The sequence below is a fragment of the Mytilus galloprovincialis genome, chromosome 12 (assembly GCF_965363235.1).
Source record: "Mytilus galloprovincialis chromosome 12, xbMytGall1.hap1.1, whole genome shotgun sequence".
NCBI classification, from domain to species: domain Eukaryota; kingdom Metazoa; phylum Mollusca; class Bivalvia; order Mytilida; family Mytilidae; genus Mytilus; species Mytilus galloprovincialis.
Window position 1 is genome coordinate 18,090,028 of NC_134849.1, and position 15,879 is coordinate 18,105,906.

Consider the following 15,879-nt stretch of genomic DNA (forward strand, 5'->3'; position numbering starts at 1 on the left):
CCCAATAACATTATAGCTATTAATGCGTCTTGCGAACTATAAGTCGTCCATTAGATTTTATTTGTGGACAATGATGCACAAATATTTGTAAATAAATGTAACAATATTAGATCTATGTTTCATTTTTATCTATCATAAATTTATTGATAGGATATTTACTTTCTTGTTGCTAAAATTATTTTCTTTTGCATATCCTTTAAACATTTATTTGGAATAAGTAATTGTAATTCAAAAAAAATGTGTTCTTGTCGCTAAATAGTTTCTTGTCGCTTATTGTCGCTAAAATTATTCTTCTTGTCGCTTCTTGTCGCTTCTTGATGCTTCTTGTCGCTTCTCGACGCTTCTTGTCGCTAAAATTTTTCTTGTTGCTAATTAGTGAGCACAGGCACTTGTTTCTATCCATTGGAAGACCCACTATCAACGTATATTTACGAGCTCGTAAATATACGTTGATAGTGGGTCTTCCAATGGATAGAAACAAGTGCCTGTGTTAGTGAGACCGAAATTTTAAGGTTAATTATGATATCCTGCGGTGCTCCGGATAGTGGACGACATTATTGCAAAGAATCGCCCTTGCAAGTAGCTAGACTAATCATGATCATGCTAATCGGGACGAGTTACTAATAGTATCATTATTATGGGACAGCCGTAGTTAATACATCATATTTTTGACTACATATTTGTGAAGTGCTCCTTTATAGACGGAGGGATTCCGTACTACAGAACAGAACAGGATGGCGACTCAAAAGAAACAGAGCGCTACAGATGATAAATCTAGCGAAACAAAAAGGCATATAGATTTAGATTTAGGTGACGACAAAGTGCAGAACAGGTTTCCATTTGTAAGCAATATTTGTGTAAAACATTGGCAACTTATCTAGTTAGAGCAAACATTAAGATCGTGTTAATTAGGCGACACTGCGCCGGGTGTAAGACAATTCGGCCCTAAAACAACTCGGACCGTCTCAAAAAAAAAAATGTTTACTGTCGAGTCCGTACCATAATTCCACAAACATGGTTTGTTCGCCTTATCTTATATGAATAAATCTATTGTTATTAATGGTATTTTGATATTATAAACGCATGTCAATATTTATTTAATAAACATTTAAAAATTAAAAAATATATATATCTAATAGGGGGTGGTAATGCCCTTTACTGTCAGTCATCAAACGGTCATTTTCGTTTACCGTTTGTGTCAAATTGGTTAAAATTTTACTGTGATTCATCAAAATATCTGTATCGTGATTCATCAGAAGTCTCATATTATATATCGTCGCTGGGCTTCTAAAATGTTGTAAATTACAAATTTTTCAAGAAAAAAATGTCTCACAAACAGGCTTTGACAATTTTGGCAAAATGCATGCTTCCAAAATGTCGTATGTGAACCTGAACATTTTTGTAAATAGCAGTGAAATAAAAACGTTGACATTTCTGGATTATCCATGAACTTAAATTATTTTCACAGAAATAAAGAAATGTACAATTATTTTGTTTCCAAAGCCATTCTACAACGATTTTTAAGTTTTCATACCACATTTTGGAAGCAAACTTTACAAACAACTGACATTGGCAATTTTGTAATATGTCTTATTTCACACATTTTGATTGGTCTAACTGTATGCTATTTTTTGATACTAAAGATTTCTTCCCGCCCAGACCATTGGTGTCAAAAAGTATTTTTAGCCAAAAAAGTCATATACGACATTTTAGAAGCCCAGCGACGATATCTTTACCCATATTTTTGGAAAATAAAGCGTGATTAGTCAAGTTAAGCTGATTTTTTATCGTCTAAAAGAAAATGTACATTTTAGCGTCATGCACTAAAAATTACAGTTAACATCATTTGGCAAAACTTGTTTCCGAATCCACTATAAATAAATATGTTTAAACTAAATAAATATGTTTAAACTAAATAAATATGTTTAAACTTAACTAAGGAATGCAAGACAAACTCAAACAAAGTATAATATTTAAAGAAGATTTCAACAATTCAAATGTTATATTAATATAAATAATTTATAAATGTTGCAGTTTACATGTAACAAAATCATTTTGGGCATACTGCTGATGTTGCAAAACATGGTAAAATAGTATGTTACAGTGTGATTACAAATTTCTTCTTGTCTTTTTCATGTTTTTCAATTTATTAATGACATTAATTTGCAAAACATGATTTGAAACTTTGATTTAATGTGAATTTTTTACTTGTTTTTATCAATTTATCATAAAACATAACTGTAGTTGGTCATTATGGAGCACTCTGTCAGAGAAAACCAACTAAATATCTAGCACTAATAAGATTTTTTTTAATACCAAAAAGGAAAAAAAATGAATTAAGCATTTACTAAAGGCAACTTTCATCACGTTCTACATGTTATTACGTGTCTAATGAAGTTACAAACTTTTTTTTTGCCATAAGTTTGAAGTATGTCACTTTAATACAAGAAACAAGAACCAGATTAAGAAATACAAAATTGTCTTTATAAAATACATGTAGCATGCCACAAACTGTAAATTCAATGCTTTAACTTTTTTTTCTTAAGAAATAAATTTGTTTATGTCTTTGAATTTCTTTACTTATAAATGAAAAATATGATGTATCATGTATATGAAGCATTGGAAACAAAATGTATTTTATTTACAAGTTTGATTAACATGATTAATCAGTGATCAATGCCTAATTAGTTTTCTGAAAGAGGTTCACAAGCAGTCAGAGATATAAGTCTATACATATATGTTTTTCCATCTGATGAGTTAAGCCTTTTTAGACTGATTTTTATATGACCGCAAAAATTTTAAAAAATTTGGTCGTATATTGGTATCACGTCGTTGTCAGCGTCGTCCGAAGACGGATTGTTTCCAGATAATAACTTTTGAATGAGTAAAATAAAATCTATAAAATTTTAACTCATTATTTATAACCATAAAAAAAAGCTTGGGATTAATTTTGGTGGTTATGGTCCCAAAGGTTTAGGAATAATGGGCCCAAAGGGGCCAAAAACAGCATTTATCTAGTTTCAGGACAAAAAAATGTGTATTAGTATTTCAATTGTTCTGAAATTGTACCACAATGTTTAATACCATAAGTAGAAGGTTGAGATTTATTTTAAGAGGTTATTGGGAAAAAGGTCTAAGGAATTAAGGGCCAAAAAGGGTCCAAAAACAAGCATTTTTCTAGTTTTAAGACAATAGCTTGTGGGTAACTGTATAGATCTCTCTGGCATTGTAACACAAATTTCCATATAAGACAGGGAAGGCTGGGATTCAGTTTGGGGTTAATTTTCCCGAATAGATAGATAGATAATTTTATTAACCAATCATGGTGCCCAAAATTTGAGCTATACAATCAAATGAATTACAAAATAAAGCACAGAAAATGATTAGAATGATTAAAGTACATTTAAACAAAAAACCACATGAATACACATTTACACTAATTAACCTGATATAAACCAAGTTATTGACAAAACATAGTTGTTATGGGTGCCACTGTGACCTGGAGAAATTACATAATTCTTTATAGTTCTAGTGTGAGTTCGTGGTCTAGTGGTTAAGACCAATTGCTACAGTGCTGAAGGGCCCGAGTTCGATTCTCACTCGGGGTGCTTAAAATATCAGCACATCAGAAGGGTAATTTTCACCCTCTCACACACATCTCTGGTACCCAGACCGGAGTTTAAACTAGAATGGGTACTTTGGGGGCCTCGGTTGGTCAAAGTTGTCCCTTACTTTGACCTGGAGATCAATCTTCTGTCATCTCTCTGGTTTGTCTGTTTCCACCGAGTGGCCTGGTGGTTCTTTCCGAGTGCTTCGGCTTCCTCCACCATAATAACAGACTGCCCGGTGTCCTAGCACTCCCTTTGTGTTGGGTGGGGATTGATTGTCCTTGTAAAAATAATTGTCGTATAAACATACGTTAGTGACACATCTCCATTAATCCCGTTAGGGAGTGTACATGGATGCCACTGTACCCTCGCAGCTTTCGAGGGGTTCTTCGGATATCGGAGGCATTTACCAGTACATACATACATCTAGGTCTATGGGAGACAACTCCTGATCAATTTTATTTCCTATATATATATATATATCTATATATATTTTTCTTCTATTTTTTTTTTTCAAACAACAATATTTTCCATAATTTTCTTTCGTTCTTCAAAAAGGGAGTGCAATAAATTAGATAAGTTTGAAGTAACAAACAAATCTTCAGATGAAAGGATCCAAACAAGTTTCATTTCATCAGATAATCTTGAAAAATTTTTGAATTTAGAATTTAAATTAGATAGATGTTGAGATCGAGTATTTTTTAGAACAGGACATTTTAAAAGAAAATGTAGTTCGTCTTCAACTGCGTTCTTACATAGCTTACACTTTCTGTCTTCAGCTTTAATTCCAATATACCTCCCTCTTTCGATTTCAAGATCATGACAGCTAGTTCTAAATCTTGTGATTATTTGCCTGTCTTTTTTTTTAATTCATTTTTAAATATGGTTCAAACATAAAAATATTTTTAAATTTTCTGTAAGTCATGTAAGTTCTTAATTTATTGCTAGATTGTAAATTAGAACACTTCCCAGAATTGCTTTCTAAACTAGCTAACCAGCTTTCTTTAAATTTAATAGTTAAAGATGTTAAATAGGAATAACCCATACAGAAAAAATTATCACTAGGCCAACTGCATTGCTCAACTGGCCGCCAGTTGAGCTATCAGTTGAGGGCCAGTTGAGGGCTAGCTGGCCATCAGTTGAGCAAATAGTTGAGGGCCAGTTGAGGGCTAGCTGGATTTTTGCCATGCAAATTAGGTAGCCCTCAACTATCGATGCTCAACTTTATGCAAATTAGTTGAGCAACGTTGAGAAAATATCATAGTTGAGGGCTAGGTGTCCAACAGTTGAGCAATTAGAGTTGAGGGCTACCTGGCCAACAGTTGAGGACCAGGTCATTAAAAGTTGAGGGCTAGGTGGCCAATAGATGAGGGCCAGGTCATTAAAAGTTGAGGGCTAGGTCTTTAAAAGTTGAGCATTGTGTGGTAATTGCACACTAATGACTACACATTGTAGAAAAAATAATTTTAAATTGTGTATAGCCAAATTTATAGCCAAAATACTGCTGAAAAACCTCAACTCACAACAGACTACATGAATGCTTTATCCTTGCTTTTTAGAAGTTATCTAGCAAATAAGAATAGATCTCTAGTTTTATACCAAATTCATTATATTAGAATATTCTTATTTTATTAGTAATACTTTCAAACAAATTGTCTGAATAATAAGATAAACATGTTTCCTGTCTAACACATTTTGACAATACATAAATTAATGCATAAATACATTGTCTCATTTTTTTCTTCACTCTTTAAAGTTTATAAAGAAAACACTTTACATATCACTATTTTGAACTAAAAGAGCATAATTATACACTTATTCAAAATGGTGGAAATCAAATCTAATCCAACATTTTGTCTAATGTACTTACCAAAAGATGTTTCCAGAAATATGTGTTAAAACATCAATCTTCCTTAATCCAAGAGTCATGTCATCAGAAGAATACACTGCACTTATCAATGTCAATACAGTTATTTGTAACTTTTTTTTTATCTACATTCATTGTAAAATTCATATTTTATTCATGATAGCTAGAAGACATCTTTGCTTGCCATGTGCATGCTCAAACCCAGTTCAAATTTTAAATGTTTGAGGTTCTTTTGGGATTGTGACAGTGTGATCGCTTTGAGATTTGCCCCTAATAATAACTGTTAATTACCTCAATCTTGAATATTTGATATATCTTATAATAAAAGAAATACTGTTTGTTTTTAATCTTTATGTCAAAGATTTAGTTAAGTTAAAATACAGAAAAATGTATAAAAACATGTGCTTCCCTTAATTTTGCCTCAAACTTTGTGTACATTTATAATAATACTTCCTGTCCATTTGCACTAAAGACAGATAAAACAGATGGCACAGAACATTTATATCACCAGGTCATATTTCTAATTGCTCAACTTTTGTTCAACTATAAAAAAAAATCAAAGTCTGAACGCTCAACTTTTCCTCAACTACAAAAATTTCAAAGTCTGAACGCTCAACTTTTCCTCAACTACAAAAATTTCAAAGTCTGAATGCTCAACTTTTGCTCAACTACAAAAATTTCAAAGTCTGAATGCTCAACTTTTGCTCAACTACAAAAATTTCAAAGTCTGAATGCTCAACTTTTGCTCAACTATATGAAAACCAAAGATCAATTGCTCAACTTTTCCTCAACTTAATGGCCAGCTTAAGTTGAGGGCCAGTTGAGCGACATCTATTCAACATACACTGCTTGGCCAGGTTTGAGTTGAGCTAAGATGCTCAACACCTAGCCCTCAACTATTTTGCTTAAAACAGCTAGCCCTCAACTGTCCGCCACATGGCCATCAACTGGCCCTCAACTTTTTTTTCTGTAGGGGAAGGGCCAAAAAGAAGCATTTTTATAATTTACAGACAATAACTTGTGTTTTAGTTTCTGGATCTCTATAAATTTATACAAGAAGGTTCAACACCACTATAAAAGAAGGTTGGGATTGATTTTGGGGGTTATGGTCCTTATAGTTAAGGAATTAGGGGCCAAAAAGAGGGCCCTAAATAATAATTTTTGTAGTTTTCAAACAATAACTTATGTTTAAGTGTATGAATCTCCCTGAAATTAAAGTACAAGTTTCCATATCATGAAGGCATGGTTAGTATTGACCTTGGGGGGTTATGGCTCAAAATGTTTCAGAATTAGGGTCAAAAACGGGGAAAAACTAGGTATTTCTGGTCAATGGACAATTAAGACAATTTAAAAGCAGTGTAAGGGAGGTAATTCTAAAACATTTAACATACAGTGTTGGGTATGTTCGGATTAACCTCCCTAACTCTACTTGTATATAATGTATAAAGAAATGTCAGGTTTTGGACACATTGCAAAAAAGGGGGGTGGTAGCTGTTTTAATTTTTTTTTTTTAATTTCTCAAATTCCAAATTGTTGAAAAGTTAAAAGAAGAAATCTTTAATTGCACAATATTGCTCAATAGATTTGTAAGATCTTGACATTTGTTTTGTGTCACAAACTCATATGTCAAAATTTTTTCGCAATCCAAATTCAGAGCTGTATCAAGCTTGAATGTTGTGTCCATACTTGCCCCAGCTGTTCAGGGTTCGAATTCTGTGGTTGTATAAAGCTGCACCCACAGAGCACCTGGTTACAGTTCATTCTTATTTTGTACTGTTATACATGTACCACTGTACCAGGTTAAGGGGAGGGTTGGGATCCGGCTAACATGTTTACCCACCCCCACCCCCAACCCCCACCCCCCACAATATTTATGTATGTGCCTGTCCCATGTCAGGAGCCTGTAATTCAGTGGTTGTAGTTTGTTTATGTGTTACATATTTGTTTTTAGTTCATTTTGTTATATTAATGAGGCCGTTGGTTTTCTCATTTGAATTGTTTTACATTGTCATATTCGGGCCTTTTATAGCTGACTATGCGGTATGGGTTTTTGGTAATTGTTGAAGGCAGTACGGTGACCTATAGTTGTTTTTATATGTAGGGTTATTACAGAATTTTTAATAACTTGCATGTGTTATTACAGATACTTTCAAAAGTTGTCTACTCTTTATTCCTTAAATTTTCTAAATAACATATGTTTGTTATTTGTAAATTTAATCAAAAATATTTTAATCTATGTATCATGTATAGTGGGCTCTAGCATGTCTAGGGAACTCTTGAGACTTTGTGCAGAAACTAAATGCATAACCTTTATATAATTTTTAAATTAAATTAATACATTTTTGATAACCATTATGAAATCATTGAATGCCACAAGGCTTTAAACATGTTAAAGGGATAAACTTGTCTGTAATAACAAAGTTTAGTTATTAAAGGAATCTAACATATTACATGTATATGAAACACTTGGGAATTACTTGGAAGGTTGTGCAGAACCTCATTACATTCTCTGGTCATTAATTCTCACAATAATTTAAAATACATGTAATTAAGCATGATGTATGTCTGAGCAAATGCTTTGAATGGATTATTATAGACGATAAAGATGCTGTAATATCACTCTTTAGTTATTACAGGCATATTTTTTCTGTCATAACAATTACAACATAGGTGTACTAATGCATAATTGGCACACTATGAACTGTTATCATGGTTATATCTTTACATAGTCAAGTACAAAAAAATGTATACATAAAGACAATAGTTATATCAATAGAATTTGTATATTACATTTCAACTGAACTAATGATGTATATATTGTCCCTTTGAAAAATATAACATTCATCATGTACATATATGTTATGACAGTTCTTTGATTGTTTAGTCCACAATTGACAAATGTATGTTATTTTTCTGTATAACCTGACTGTCAAGAGTATTAATTTCATATAAAAAACCACATAAATATTCTAACCCAAAACTGAACAGTTGAATATTGTTTTATTTGATTTCTATACTTCATGTATCATACTACCGAGCAATACTCGAAACATCCAGTGCTAGTTGACATCGCTAAAGTATATATATAATGATATATATGTTAAAATGCTATTTTATTTCAGGGATGGATTTCCTCGTACAACCAGAGAGCTTTGTGTGCAAGAATATTAATTCCCAGTGAAGAAAAGAAGCACAACATTTCAATACCAAAAATCTTACGAGTGAAATTTATAACTTGTGATGAAAAGTCCAATGAGGATCCAGGGTTCCCTTTGCTAGGTCCTGCATCACCACCAATGACAATTGATCATTTCAATAGATTTTTGAGTTTGAATATAGAAACATTTGAACATTCAAATATAGAGAGTGATCACTGGAATGGTATCTTAAATTTGATAGAGATATCTAAGTACCACTATGAATTCTTAGGTAAAGTGGACAGATGGACGACTACACCAACTTTAAATGAAGAAGAATTCAAGGAGGAAATCAACAAGGCTTCAGTAGGTAAGAAAAATATCAGCGCTACCATCGGCACTTTGCTATACCAGGGGGTTTCACATTTCAAAGTTTATGTCAGTTAATCCAAAGATTGATGTCAATGATATATACATGCTTATAGAGAGATGAAAGATACCAAAGGAACACTAATACCATGTATACCCAAAAGTCAAAAATAAGCTGACATCGCCATGCTCAAAAATAAAAAAAGATAAACAAACATTCAACAGCACACAAAACACAACATAGAAAACTAAGACCTCAAAAACATGAACAAACAAGAATGTGTCCCAAGTACATGGATGCCCCAACGGCATTATAATTTTCTATGTTCAGTGGACTGTGAAAATGCGGTAAAATCTCTCAGTCCAAAAATAAAATATTGTTTGTTTCCCCTCACCCGACCGACCTGGAAAAATCACCGCGACCCGAAAAATTTTTGGCCATTCTTGTCCACTATTTTTTTTTTGCTATGTTGGTTATTGGTGATATCTTTCTGATGCTGTAGTCAACGAGCGTTTGGTTTTGGTGATACCTTTTCGATGCTGTAGTCAACGAGCCTTTTAAATCAAGGTATTTTTGCATTGAAGCATCTACATGATTCGGAATCAAGGAAAACATCTCAAAATGCTTTGCCACACGATTTGTTTGTGTGCAAGGGTGATCTTTTTTGAAAATAAAAAAACTGAAGCATCTTTCAACCCGCTGAGTGCATCTTGATTTGCTTTGTGTCTAACCTCTGTTCCTGTTTAAAGGATAAAACCTTAAAGACTTTGAGTAAAAATGGTCTGACTCGTGCTTTAAAATCTATCTACTTTGTCTTTGAACAGGTTGGGCACAAGTCAGGAAATACATGTATTCCCTGCTTTCAGGGAACGTCCCTGTTTTCTGGTGTAAAACGAACCCAGTTTAAATGGGGTTTATGGCATGAAAATTACAAAAGGGCACGTTATAAACTGCATCAGTAGAATTCGCAAATACTTATTAAAAGTATTTTAGGAAAGACAAAACAGAATATGAAATGAAGCCTTGTTTCTTCTAGAACTCGAAAAAACATACAAATCTTTGTTTAGGAATCAATTGACCAAGCTGCATGATCCAGGTGTAACTGAACATAACTGAATTATGTTCACGTCTATTGAAAATTTTTATTCATTGAATTTTAATTCCCAAGTGATTGATTTAACATACATGTATCTTTTTGTCAACTCATAATTGATGATCAAGGTATGAATTGGTGAACAAAGGAATTGTTTTGTTGTGAGCTCGAGTTATGCATCAAATTAGACTTGAAATAAGCTTGCTTTTTTTAACTGAAAAAACACTTGCTATCATTAAGCATTGTTATCACAAGTAGAATGTGCGCTTTTGTATATTCCATTACATTAAATCAATAGGAAAAAAAGGATGTCCCTGTATACTGTTTTTTTTTTAAACCAGAAAACTGGGGTGTACACTGAATAAAAATACAGGGAATACCCCACTTTTCTTGACTTGAGCCTTACCTGTTGAATTTTGTACAAATTCAATATAGAAAACCATATCAAGGAATAAAATAAAATAATTTGCCTACCTACATGTACCTATCCATACCCTAACAACCTCAGTTGGGAGAGGGGAAACAAAGATATTTTTAATGTTGGCCTTATTTGGCATTAAAATTAGAAAGATCATATTATAGGGAACATGTTAACTAAGTTTCAAGTTGATTGGACCTCAACTTCATCAAAAACTACCCCGACCAAAAACTTTAACCTGAAGTGGGACAGACGGACGGACGAACAAACAAACGGACCGATAGACGGATGGACGGACCCACAGACCAGAAAACATAATGCCCATAAATGGGGCATAAAAATCACCAAAATCTGAGGGTGATCTCCAGAAGCAGATCCTGCTTCACATGTGGTAGCCTTTGTGTTAACAGACTAACCCATACATCACTGGACAGCTGGTCATGAGCAGTAGAAATTTTGAAGGTCTAACTGTTTTGTGGATTACTGTACCATTTTTAATACCCGGTAAAAAATTTCATATGATCAGCTAACATTTTACTGAGGTCATTTGACAGTGATAGAGTTTCAGTTAAATAAACGGTATACTCTATGATTTTTTTTGGTCTTTTGTAAGCAAAAATGGTAAGTATTTGTATAGCAGTCCTTATTTTAAAAAGTACAACTCCTCTGAAACCACATGACAAAGTTTCATGAAACTGTTAAAAGTTAATGAGGACATAACAGGCTATTATTTGAACTTGGAATTATTTCTAATTTATTTTATGACTCCAGGGACTTAGAGATATAACCGAACGACTGAAATCCACAACTTAACAGAAGTACCATGACATTGACGAACGACGGATACAGCAAGTGATGACTTATTCATTGTTAAGTCTGTTATCTATTTTCTGTGGTTCATTGATAATGATTCATGTACCTTGTTTAGCTGGTTGCCTCTTGTTTAGGTGTTCCTCATGATTCAGTAAACTGTGACCTTTTGAGAACTCCTCTTTTTAAGAGGTGTTCTGGGTGATTATTTTATACCCTGTATTTGTAGCTCTCTTGTTTAGGTGTTCTCTGGTGTTCTTTTATACCCTGTACTGTACTTATTTCTTAACATACTCCTGAAGTGTTGACAAAACTGACATTTAATGTGACCTTCAGACATAGACATCCCTATAAGATTGAAACCGAGAATCTAGTAAGACCAAACATTATATCAGTGAGTTTGCTGCTGACAACAAGATTATTTAATTTCTATTTTTTATTAATAAAACATATATAAATAATTTGGCCCTTGGGAGTCAAGTATTTCTAATTAATACAATGTAATAGAATTTGCATAATTTCTTGCCCTTGACATTTTCAATAAATACCATGTTTATTTGGTATTATAATGTTTTTGTATAGATAGTGTTGTGTGCAGCACAGTACATTTTATTGAAAATGTACAGTCTTTTTTGTGATAGAAAGTGTTGTGCGCAGCACAGAACATTACAGTACAGAATACACATGGAATTTATTAAAAATTTCGAGTACAAGAAATTATGCAAATTCATATATTATATAAATTAAAAATAATTCCAAGGTCAAATAATACATGTAATAGTCTGTTGTATGTAGATATGCATACCCACAAGAAAATTTTATCAGTTAACTTTTATAGGAGACATATTATTTGGAATACCAGTTTTTTTCACCATTATACATAGAATCACCAATTATGAATGAGTAAGAGTCTTTGAATCAAGAATTCTGGTGAGATTGTGTTTGTCCATTTTGTGGGTTCGTGGGGAATTTGAACGTGCTCACAAAGGTTATTTCATTAGTTTAAGATAGACACTTTTTTGGATTATTTATTATTTATAGCTAGTATATTTATAGAGCCATTTTTAATGTAATAAAAGAGGCCCAATTCAAGTTGAGGGAAAATTGGAAATTTATTATTTTTGATAATTTTATTAGTTTAGACATTATTACATTTGTATTAGAAACAGTATTTTGCTAAAATGATGGTGTTAAAAAGACTATGTTTAGTTTGCCTCGATGGATTGATATTTTTGTAATTTTTCTACCCATTGAAGCTCAGGTAACATTAAGGAAGATGCCTATAGATTTTGGGATTAAACATGTTCAAGATTATAGTCACTTAATTAGAAATAGAATTTAGAGAAGCAAGGGATTTTGAACACTGCTCTTGTTTATACTTCAAAAGAATGTTTTAAGATTCATATGTATTAATGATATTATATAGTATTCGAGCTAGACGAGTTATCAAAATACTATATGGCACAGACATAACTTAGTATAAAATTATATTTTTTTATTGTTGCAGATCAAGGTCGTTATGTTGCATCATTCGGAGCTGCCTTGAAAAGTGACATGAAAAATGACCTAGGTAAACTATGGATGACACATTTGATTAATAATCTTCTCCATATTATTGATGATGTAAAAGTGTCGGAGGTGCTTTGTTGTCCACCTAATAGTTGCAATCCAGAAGTTGAACTTATTTATGGAGATGAAGATGACCATATTACACAAATGCAGTACAATACCCCATATTCAAGTACCCCTGTAGGTACATTCAATTGTATATCAGCACATGGAAGACTTTCTCCAAACTCATATTCTGAAGAATCATCAGTAACCTCTGAGGGCAGTTGTTCAAACGTAAGGAAAGGAACGGCTGTTCCAGATTTTTGTGCAGCACTTAAACATTTCCCTGGTGTTTTCCCATTAGTGGTGAAATTGCAACCAGCAAGACAAGAAACTGAAGGAGTTTTTCCAAATGTTCAACAGATGCTGTCGAAGCTTTTCTTTCAAGATGTTGTATTTGGTATGGTTATTTCACCAAGATCATTTCAAATGTCTGTTATTTTAAAGAAGGAAGGAAGTCTACAATTTGCAAGTACACACTCTGTTTCCTTGATGAACCCATTGAAAGATACCGAGCTTGATATGAAAAATTTGAACTTGATGTACACTTTTGTGTATCGAGTCTTAAAGTGGTCAACTGAAACTCAGTGTTCTTTATAGAGAAAGATGATTAAGAGGCCTTACCAGAAATCTTACTTTTTACTCCTGCATTGTAAAAAGTCCTACAGTCAAGTAATTTTGCATAAAACATGATACTGACTTACAAATAATTGCAAGAGAGGAAATAATGTGTCCTTGTGTCCAGAAATTGACAAGGATAAACCAGGGGAAAAAATCTGTATTAAATGATTGCAGGCAGAAAAGATTTACACAGATAGACATTTCCTGTGGACAATGTTTTGAATAAGGAAGATAACACTATAAAAACTACTTGAAACTTGAACAATAATCAAAATGATAATAGCTTTTTTTCTGTATGTCCAGTTAAAGTAATGCTTTTAACAGATTTTGAAATTTTGATTAAAGTGATCAATGAAGCAGATTTTTTGTTTGTAGTATACATATAATTATATATATAAAATAAGATGTCGTTGGAATGCACATGGCACAACTCTCCAAAACTCCAAAAGAGACAAAATGACACAGACATTAACATCTTTAGGTCACCCTATGGTCTTAAACATTGAACAAAGCAAACTGCATAGTCAGCTATTAAAGGCCATGAAATAACAAATGTGAAACTGTCCAAACACAAAAACTAACTGCATGGTTTACAACATAATAAACGAAAAACAAATATATGAGACAGCCACAAACAACAACCACTACATTACAGGCTTCTTACTTGAGACTGCAGGTACATCATTATTAAACGAAAAACAAATATATGACACAGCCACAAACAACAACCACTACATTACAGGCTTCTGACTTGAGACTGCAGGTACATCATTATTAAACGAAAAACAAATATATGACACAGCCACAAACAACAACCACTACATTACAGGCTTCTGACTTGAGACTGCAGGTACATCATTATTAAACGAAAAACAAATATATGAGACAGCCACAAACAACAACCACTACATTACAGGCTTCTTACTTGAGACTGCAGGTACATCATTAATAAACGAAAAACAAATATGTGACACAGCCACAAACAACAACCACTACATTACAGGCTTCTGACTTGAGACTGCAGGTACATCATGTACATACAGAATGTGCACATTCAGAGTGTGGCTGGGTGAAACTTGTTTGAAGACAAAACCTACCCCTTACCTTTGAGAGTGGAGTGACAACATAGAGAATTTAACATCGGTTGGAAAAGTCTTTATTCAACAGATGGATACATGTTTGAATAATATAACAAAAACACAGAACAGACGTGAGTGAGTACTTATACTTGCCAAAGACACTCAGTACAGATCTGAAAGAAGAAGCAGTTACTGACTGCTTGATCAACATTATCAAAGCCAATAATGACTTATAAAAATAACTATACACCTAAGACTAAGTACTGACAAACCTCCATAGATTTAGTGAAAATATGTCATAAACAGTTGGAGAAAAATTCCAAGTTCATGAAGTTGTAGAGTCATGAATGTGCGTATGTATATAGCAATAATATAAAGTTTGATTTTAGTTTACGGATAACACAATCTTTATTAGTACCAAGACCTTGTGCAATGCTTAAGTACCGGTCTTTGTAAGAATCATGCAGGTTCCTGTTGATGGGCGATTCATGACCCAAATGTCTTTATATTTTGTTTATGATGAAGGTATGGTATGAAAATAAGTTTTCTGTATTAATTTTTTCTTTTCAACTTTGGTTGCCATGGAAACCATCCTTACAAAATTTTGCCTAAATACGTCCATAAGTAGCCTTTGAAAATTGAAATATAATGGATTTTAAAGAACCATAGAAATAAAGTTAATCAATACAAACAATATGTATATTTACAGTATTGACAAACACAACCCCAAACTATACAAAAACGTTAAAATTTTGAATTTACTAAATGGTTTGTTTCCATAGCAATCATTTAAAAATGTGTTAAAATTCGAAAATGAAAAATTTCAAAAACTTTAAAATTTTAAATCTGTTTATCTCCCAAGACCAACAATACCATGACATGTCATTGACAAATTTTGAAAGACCACATTCTATATATTCAGAAAATAAAAAGAAAGTCGTGTGTTTTTTTTTCTTTAAAAAAAAAAATTTAGTCAAAAATTGTCAATTTTCACCAAAATTCAGATTAACAATCAGATGAATAATCAAAAATTTTGAACTTAAAAAGCTAAAACATTCCATTTATATGTGCAATTCTGACACACATTTGTTAATTTTAAAGGAGAATATATGATAAATGAAGATATACTTGTACAAAATGAAAAATCATCACTCTGGGTATGGTGCACCCCCCTTTTTTTCGATTTTTTTATTTATTTTTTTTCAAAATTATAAAATTTGTTGAAAGAAATGTGGTATCTCATTGTGTTTACTTGTGAACTAAGT

At 32.5% G+C, this 15,879-nt stretch overlaps 1 protein-coding gene across 1 annotated transcript; it reads left to right on the plus strand.

Moving 5' to 3' along the window:
- Positions 1–588: 588 nt before the first annotated feature.
- On the plus strand, positions 589–13,891 carry LOC143053815 (uncharacterized). The gene is made up of 3 exons (XM_076226604.1): positions 589–842; positions 8,598–8,982; positions 12,811–13,891. Exons 1-3 carry the CDS (start codon positions 735–737, stop codon positions 13,512–13,514), a joined length of 1,197 nt encoding a protein of 398 aa, XP_076082719.1. The 5' UTR covers positions 589–734; the 3' UTR covers positions 13,515–13,891.
- The last annotated feature ends 1,988 nt before the right edge of the window (positions 13,892–15,879 follow it).